This window comes from Mauremys reevesii, linkage group 1, assembly GCF_016161935.1.
Source record: "Mauremys reevesii isolate NIE-2019 linkage group 1, ASM1616193v1, whole genome shotgun sequence".
NCBI classification, from domain to species: Eukaryota; Metazoa; Chordata; order Testudines; family Geoemydidae; genus Mauremys; species Mauremys reevesii.
In genome coordinates this window covers 41056926-41066361 of record NC_052623.1, presented here as the reverse complement: position 1 = coordinate 41066361, position 9436 = coordinate 41056926, and the positions used below count along the sequence as shown (strand labels likewise).

At 43.5% G+C, this 9436-nt stretch overlaps 1 protein-coding gene across 1 annotated transcript in view; it reads left to right on the top strand.

Annotated features, from left to right (window-relative positions):
* Positions 1-292: 292 nt before the first annotated feature.
* Positions 293-9436, top strand: part of GUCY1A2 (guanylate cyclase 1 soluble subunit alpha 2) — a 261115-nt gene continuing 251971 nt past the window's right edge. The window contains exon 1 of the mRNA XM_039520778.1: positions 293-663. Coding sequence (XP_039376712.1) covers positions 427-663 — 237 coding nt within the window. The 5' untranslated portion in view covers positions 293-426. The remainder of the gene's footprint in view (positions 664-9436) is intronic.

Genomic DNA, 9436 nt, shown 5'->3' with positions numbered 1-9436 from the left:
CATCGCATGCACCGGGGGACAGAAGGAGCCAGGGGACGCACCGGGGCTGGGGGAGGGGACTGACAGCCCGGGGGGTGCCCGGGGGAAGTCCCGGGAAAGTGCCCTTGCGGCTCCCGGGCTGCGGCGACAGGCGAGGCGAAGCCTCCCAACCCCACGTGGTTCCGGCGGGCGGGGGCGCGGGAGGGAGGCAGGAGCCGAGCGAAGCGGCGGCGGCGGCGGCAGCGGCGGCATCTGCTTTAAAACCGCCCAGCCCGGCGGAGCGCGCGGCACCCCCGGAGCCGGGGCCAGGCTGCAGCCCGGACCCGCTGCCTCCACCCGCAGGCACCCGGGCTGGGGCATGAACTTCCAGCCATGAGCCGCCCCGCGCCCCGCAGCCCCGCCGCGCTGCCCCTGCCCGTCTGATGCTCGCCCGGCGCCCGCGGCAGCATGGCCCGCCGGAAGATCTCCTCCGAGTCCTTCAGCTCGCTGGGCTCGGACTATCTGGAGACCAGCCCGGAGGAGGAGGGCGAATGCCCCCTGTCCAGGCTCTGCTGGAACGGCAGCCGCAGCCCGCCTGGCCCGCAGGACCCGCTCGCCGCCGCCGCCGCCAGGAGGGCTCCGCGCAGGAGACGGGTCAACCTGGACTCGCTCGGGGAGAGCATCAGCCGCCTGACGGCTCCCACAGTACGTAGCCCGGGCGGGGGCAGGGGCAGGGGGCGAGGCGAGGGGCTCCCCCAGCAGATCTCTTGCCTGCCCCTTGGTGGGGGACGTCAGGACTCCGGGCCCCGAATCCTTCCCTGCCTGGACTCCTGTCTCCCCCCTACAGCCCCCGGCCAGAATCGACCCCTCTTTCCCTTCCCCCCTTGCCCGGACCCTTATATCCTCCCTGCATCTGCATCCTGCCCCTATAGCCCCCCTCTTGCTCATATCCCACCCCCCACAGAATCTGTCTCTATAGCCCCTTTTCTGTCTGGTCCCCTGTAGCCTCCCCGCATCCTCCTCCATATGCCCCTGCAATCCTATCCATGTACCCCACTGTTCCTGGACCCCTCTGCCCTTCCTCGTGTCCTCCTCGCTGCCCCGAGCGACCCCCGTCTCCTCCTCTATATCCTTCCAGTGCCCCTGCGTGGGAACCTAAATCTCCCTGCAGTTCTCCCCAACACCCCACCCTCCCGGGCACTGCACTGGCCTCACTGCCCAGACCACCTGGTCTCTCTCCGCTAGCCTGCCTGAGTCCCCGAGCCCGCTGGGCTGTGAGCATGGGTGCTCAGGGGCTGCAGCACCCGCTCTTGTGCAGCCCTGATGGGTTTCCTGCAGCCGTGCTCAGGGCGAGCTGAGGTGCTTTATCCCCAGCCCCTTTTGTGCATGCGACCCCCTGCTTTCTGCTGCTTCTGGAGCCTCTTGCGGAGCCCTTCTGCCCTCTGGGCAGAGGATCTGCAGGATGGGGGGTCAGGGTCTCAGCGGTCGCTCACTCTCTCCTCTTGCCTGTATTTCAGTTGTAGATCGTGTCTAGTCGACTTCTTGTCAGACCTTTTGAGCACCCTCTGATGCGGCTCTTGGGCAGTGGCCCAGATACTTCTTGGTGGGGGGAAATTCCAATCCCCCCCTTTCCTCTCGCAGAGACCCGGGTCTTCCTCACCCTGGGTGTCTCCCCTCTCTCGTACCCATACAGTGCATGAGCCGGTGTTGCTAGGAGTGGAGTCCTTGGAGGACCCCTCTGTGCTCTGCCCTGCAGAACAGACTTCCCTTGCAACAGGTCACAACACCTTTGGCCTGGCTGCTCCACTGTCTGGAGGGAGGGGCAGCCAGGCCAAATTTCAGTGGCACTGCGACCACCTGCACCAGATCGCAATGCCACTCTCTCGAATGGGGCCCAGCCAGGTGAAATTTCACTGGTGCAACCTCGTAGCTGGTGCCCTGCTCTGGACCACTCCAGCAGCAGTTGTTATGATTTAGAAGCATCCCTACATTTAGTAGGGGACCACTGCTTAAAAGTGGTTAGGCTATGGCCCCCGTAGCTCAGTGGCCTATGGAACTTTTAAGTAAGTGCAAAAACCTTTTGGGGTGTGTGTGTGTGTGTGTGAGACATTCCCCCCAAAATTGGTGCCATTGGAGGCATCTCATTTAAATAGGGACTATGCGGTAAGTAAAATGCCCAGCGCTCCAGGAGCTGCTTCTGGGAATCTAGTTTGCTGAGAGGAGAATGAGGAGTTATTAACCTGTGCAAACCACTCAGCATAGATCATTTACAATGGGCTGTTGCTTATATTCCTTTTCATGCCTTTTCTAGTAAGGGGTGGGATATAGAAAATCAACCCAGCTGCAGTTGTTTTACTAGTCATAAAAATAAGGCATTTCCCAAGTAGCATGAACAGAGATTGGGAAAGATTCAGTGTCTTTGAACTATTACATAGTATAAATAGGAATCAAATATAGAATCATAATTAAAATTGCATCTGTGTTTACTGGTACATAATAAACTGTTTTAAAATAAAAAACTGAACTTGTTTTTGGTATAAGCAACAACTTACTTATTTTGATTAAAATTAATATTTACTTTTGTTGGTAAATGTTTAACTTTCTTCCAGTTATTTTAGCTCATAGAGATTTTCATATTACTTAACAATAATTGCAGCGCCCCCTTGTCATGGAGTTTTAGTCTATTTATTTTAAGTAACTTAAACCAGCTTTAAAGAACTCCTATTAGAAATCAAGTGTTTGTAACTGGGCTGGGAGATAAAATTACCCTCAGGTATCCTATCAGTCATGTTTGTAATTTCAGCTTGAATTCCCTTCCTGCAAAAAGCCTGTTCAAAATAATAAACATACAGTATTTTTAAAAGAAATTATTTAAAAAATGAGTTATTCCGATTAATAATTGTAACTAACTGCTGCTGATGTATTATAGCTTTCTAAAACATTCCTATTTCACCCAAAATGTACATAGTGCTTGCCGTACATATTTTTTCCTGTCCCGAATAGATGTGAACTCCTTTCATGTGTAGGTTTTTTTCCTTACTGAACGGGGTAAAAAGTTTTGAGTGACAGATTTGCCTTGAGTTCTAGCATTAATTGAAATGGGTGCAGTTTGAAGACCTCAGTCTCTTAAAAATGGTTTGTTGATGATTACTTGAATAATCATGTTTACATCTGAGAATGAAGGAAGAATGTTAAAATACTGTGACCATTAACATTAATTTAGAATTTGGATAGAACCTGCTATATAAAATTCTGTTGGTTTGGAAGACTGTAAAATTAGTGACACAAACATTTCCAGTGTTAAGTTGTTATATGTAAAATATTTTTTCTCCCATATAAGATGTGTATGATGAGCTCCATAATCATATATATAAGGATCAGAACATTTCCAGCTGCAGTTGAATATTTGGTTCTTAGAGACATAAATGACTCTAAGGTATTAAGGTATCAATTTCTAGTTTTAACAACTAGTATGTTAATCTATAATCAGATAATATCTGCTGAATAATATGGCAATCACTAAGCGTTCTTGTATTCTGTTATGCAGCATTGGAAATTATCTACCTGTCTCATATTATATTACTGAGGCACTGAGATGCTTTGCTTGTGATGTACAGTACTCCTTTTTGTTCATTATGACTTGGATTGGGTAGATGGAAGTAGACCAGTTGTTTAACAAGGAAAGTTTAGTGGATTACATAGTTAACAGTTTTGTAGTTTCAGTGTAAAGTTTTCTCTTACATTGATTTTTCCCTTCCCGGGGGGAATCTGATCCTGCAATGCTGAAATTAATAGAAGACATCCCAGGTGGCCTATCTTGCATTATTATAAAACAATTAAATTATTTAATATAATAGTAATACAGGTGGTATAACTAGAGCAAGTTTTACCCAATATTTAAAATATTCTAAGGTAGCTCAGTATAGTATTTTTAGATCTAGTATTACTATTGCTGATAACTTTAGCATTTGTATTTTCACAGCTTTGACTGTTACCTTCTGTAGTGGGATGCTATAAAAGACAGCTACCGTTTTGCAGTTTAATTTTAGATAATCATTGCATTAGTTTGAAGAATAAACACAGAATCATAGAATCTAGAGTTGGGGAAGACCTGTTAAATAATCTAGTCCACCTTTCTGCCATTACAGGTTTATTCATTCATGATTGTGCAGGTTGCGTCCAATCTAGTTTTAATGTCCCAAGCAATCAGTCTTCCATTGGTTTCCATAGGAGATAGTCCAATAGCTCTTACTGCTGGATTTTTTTTTTTACCTAAAATTTCCCTTTCTTAATTTCATCCAAGCATGTTAGTACCAGATATACGGTGCCTGATTCTGATTTCAGTTACACTATGGAAATCAGGAGTAACTCCATGAAGTTAATAAAGTCACACTGGCACAAATGCTATGTAAGTGACAGGAGAATCAGGCCCAATCTCTTCTAGAAATAATTGGTCCAAGATATTCTGATTTTAATTTATTTTTTTTGTTGAAACTCTTTTCAGTGATAACACAACAGCACAACTACAGATGTAGTGCTGCGTTCAGCAGAGTACCGGTCTTACAGTCTGTCTAGTCCAGGGGTAGGCAACCTATGGCACGGGTGCTGAAGGTGGCATGCGAGCTGATTTTCAGTGGCACTCACACTGCCCAGGTCCTGGCCACCAGTCCGGGGGGCTCTGCATTTTAATTTAATTTTAAATGAAGCTTCTTAAACATTCTGAAACCTTATTTACTTTACATACAAAAATAGTTTAGTTATATATATAGACTTATAGAAAGAGACCTTCTAAAAAGGTTTAAAATGTATTATTGGCACGCAAAACCTTAAATTAAAGTGAATAAATGAAGACTCGGCACACCACTTCCGAAAGGTTGCTGACCCCTGGTCTAGTCACTCATGTTTAATACTTTGCACCCAGTTTTCTTCTCCCATACACTGATGCAAATCAGGAGTATTTATACTGAAATTAATTGAGTTACACTGATATAAAATGTGAGAAGAGGGCAATGTCAATTTAATTCAAGCAGTTAAATCTGAAGGATCACATATATTGGGGAACAACTGGGTGTCTTCATTTCCAGAGTGAATTCCGCAGCACTTTTCTCCCCTGTATTAAATGCTTTCAAAGTTGAAAGACACCACAGATCTTTTAATGTTTGCACTTAGCCATAGTGTTATGCTCAACATGTTATTGCCAAGATGGCAAGGGTTCAGACACAGAGTAGTATCTATTTTGTAGTTTTCACTGATGGAGAAAAATAATATTTGTGTGTAATGCTGTGGCATGCAGAGGGATCCCTGTTGTGATGTTGTTTCAATCAGGAGGTAGCAGAGGCTACAAAGAATTGATCTGTGAAGGCAAGAATTGAGCATGAGAGCTGAGTGCAAGGGAACATCCAAGGGGCAGAGGGGCAGACAGAGAAGGAGCATCCAAGGGGCAAAGGTGCTGAATGAGAGAGAGCATCCAGGGTGGAAGAGAGAGAGAGAATCTATTGTAGCTCAATGTGAAAAAGCTGGGATATGAAGAGCACTAGAATGAAAGACAAGATGCAAGCATAACAAACTATTATGCCCCTCTGAAACAATGCAGTTTTTGGCTCTTGCCAACTCTTGTTAGACAGGGTAGAAAAGTACTTAATTGCCAAAGGAAAACAAAATGCAACTGGAAAGAAATGCAGTCATGAACTACATGAGCCATTTTGTGCTAAGATATACAGAAAATTGGCTACTGAATTTTGTATCACTTATAATCTGTCAGACGTGGCTATCTAGTTGAAGGCTGCCATTGCATAAATATCACTTTCCGCAGAAGGTAGGAAGATTTGTTTTTTAAATTTACAGTATTTTCAGTGTCTAATTCTGGAGTTTTTCTTCCAAAGAACTGAAAAGAAACAGTTTCTTGCACTTTCAGATCACCTGATTGAGCTCACCTCTAAAATACCTGTTTAAAAAGTTTCCTTTTGAGGATTCTGTCTGGATCAGGTTATTAGAAAACATTTAGGGGCGTGATTCTCATTCACCCTACAGCCACTTTATGCTGCTTTTTTTTATACAAAGGGGCCTTGAAGTGGCTGTAAATGTAATTTACTACTTCTGTAAGGATCCAATACCTTGCCAGAGTGGTGTAAAGTGACTTTGATGTAAATGAAAATAGGGCCCTTGTGGCTTAAGGTCCTAAAGATGTCCTTGTGCCATGTATTTTGGTGCACACTGTTGAAAAGTATGGTGGTCTGAAAACCAAGTGTTCAGAGTTAGCTTATCATGGGCCCAATTCTTTTAATTGAAGTAATTGAGAGGAAGATTGGGCCCCACTTGCACAGAGAGGTTTCTGCATAGTTTAGAGAAAAGTACGCAGTGCTAAGCAACGTGAGCAGATCTCTATATCCTCCCTGATCTGAGAGCTTGTGAGCAGGGAGGAAAGTGGAGTGTGTAGATGGGGCAGAACATCCAGGTGGCATGAGAGAGAGGTGGTCAGGCCTATCCTGTCCAAGCTAACAGTGTGCACATGGAACATTATCATTTCAAGATACTCCTGTTGCCACCCTGGAGTACCGCTTTACAAGCGTACAGAAGAGCTGACCATAGGGAAAGTGAGAATAGAGGCTATTATGACGCCCAGCCACAGACACAGCTGAGAGAAGCAGGCACTGCAGTCTGAGGGGCTGGGAAGAATGCAGTGCCCAGGGCTTGTTGTGTTGAGCAGTTGAGTGTGAAAGATAATGTTTACTGGGAACCACACTCAGCTGCTCAACACAACAAGCCTTGGGCACAGTGTTTGCTGGCCATTCACTCTGCAGAGTCTGCTCCCTTCGACATATCACACATCACTGAACGATGCCTAACAAGGCAGCCTGTTCATCAGCCCTTGATTTGTCTTAGCTCTGCTCTCTTGCAACCCTCATCCATGTCCCTGCAAAGCTGTAGGCAACTTTTGTTAACTCTAATGGGGGTTATGCACCGAAGTGTCACGTTCATAGGCAGAAGAGACCCACTCCCTTTATAGTGATCCATCGGAACTGAAATCAGTGAGGTGGTTCTTTAAGTGTCCAGAAATTTGAAAAAGGGTTTGGAATAGGGAGACATTCATTCAGGGCCTGATCCAACTGTCCTTGAAATCAGTAGGAGCCTTTCTCATTGGACTGGTCCATATTTTCTAAGTTGGCAAAAAAATAACAAAATCCAGCACATAAGTTGATTTGCACACTTTTCCAACAGGACCTTGTTTGTGAGAAATTAACTGAACGTACAAACGGCCATACTGGGTCAGACCAGTGGTTCGTCTAGCCCAGTATCCTCTCTCTGACAGTGGCCAATGCCAGGTGCTTCAAAGGGAATGAACAGAACTGGGTAATTATTGAGTAATCTATCCCCTGTCATCTACTCTCAGCTTCTGGCAGGCAGAGGCTTAGGGACACCCAGAGCATGGTATTGCATCCGTGACAATCGTGGCGAATAGCCATTGATGGCCCTATCCTCCATGAAACTGGCATAATCACATGTAAATCTCTCTCAAATTTAAATTCTATTCTTATTATGCTGCCATATTTATTGCTATGCCTCATTTTAAAAGATTAATTTTGACATTGGGTGATGACATAAATTATGATTAATTATAACTAGAAATGATGATAATATATATTCTTCACTTTCAGCGTAGAATTTTCTGCCTCTAAAGGGCTCTGATAAAGGGCAGTGGTACTCTTGTTCTGTCAGATAAGGGTTTTATAGTATAGAAGATACAATTTATTATTCCACAGGACACTTTTCACATTTGCAGCAGTTTTCACATTTGCTCCAGTTTTATCTTGACTTGTATCCAGTGTAGGGCTGAAAATAGAATTAAAATAAGAAGAAAATAATTTGTCACTGAATTGCAAGTAAAATACAATATGCCCACCTAAGGGACATAGACTCACTCCCCTACAGGTGTGTAGAGTAACTCCTATTAGTTCATTGGAAATTAGACATGCATCTAGAGGAGGCTATGCCCTCAAGCATTTAACTGACGTTTTTGGAAAGAAAATCATAGCATTACATAATACTAAATCTTCTAAAATTTCTGTTTGCTTTTGGTGTCTGAATGGCTTAGGTAACATATTTCCTTCCTGAAATATATACTGTACATGGATTTGCTATCAAACCTGATAAACATTTAAAAAATTAAGACCTCTTCCTTTGTTTAATGGCCTGATCCAAAGCCCATTGAATTCAGGAGGCATTTTTTTTCATTGACTTCAGTAAGCTTTGAATCCAGCTCTAGATTTACTATTAAATAACCTGATTTCAGAATTGTCTTTTTCTATACAATCCCCATTTCCAACAATATGCAGCAAGGACTCTCCTTTAAATTAGTATATAAACTCTTATTTATGAGTCACAAAATCACTAAAAATTAGATGAAGAATAAATGTAAAATGTACCTTCATTGTTTTTTCCTCAATGATTTTGAGTTGTTAGCTGGATTTTAACCTAGATTTGCAGGAGCAAAGCACAGAGCTCACCACGTGAACTAAAGGAATTATTTCTGTAGATAGTAACAATAGCAGGCCGTAGCCACTAGAAGGAGAAATTAGCACATTTACACATTTATTACACCACGTACTGTAGATCATAATGATTCAGTATTAACCCATCAGAATATCATTATGGATCAAATTTCATAGTTGCTGAGAAGAGATTTCTGCCTGACTCACTGGATGGAGAATGTACATGTCTTAAATAATAGGTAAATTCAAACAATGTTTTTGTCACAATTGCTACCGACTTGCCTACTTGATTGGTTGGGCATCATATGGTGGGTTTAGTTGACCTCTGCCGCAGAAGCAGCCATCTGTTAGGGATAATTGTTTAAAGGAAAAAGTCTTATAACTGTCAATAAAACTCAGGGAGATCACCGGTGTCACTTCCAGTTAGAACACTTAAAGTCAGGAGTATACACTGTTTTGAAGAAGTAAGTGATTGTGGCAGGCTAACGGTTAATTTTCTTAAACTTAATAACATCATACCTTTTATATAGTACCTTTCAATTTAAAAGATCCAAAATCACTTTTTACATACCGTCATTTCTGGGGTGGAAGGCCAGTAGCCAGGCAGACAACCAGCTCACAGTATGTTGTACAGCAATGGAAGTATTAACTTAAAACAGCCTGGCACACCCTTACTAATATGAAAATCACCATATCTTGGGGGTTTAACATCTCATGCAAAGAATCTTCATCCACTGTATAAAACTCATTATCTGCCTCTGAGGAGTAAAGGATTTTATTACCCTTGCAGCAATTTGAACCTTTGGTTCCAATATTGCAAACATAATCCTTAGACCAGTTATAATAATAGCTACTGTATGGTGCACAAGCAAGAAGAATGTCCCATGACTTTCTGCTTGGGATAAAAAATACAGTTTCATGAATTTCTGGGATAAGCCTAATTATCCTCCTAAAGTTTTCATATATTCAGGCTGAAATCCTGAATATTT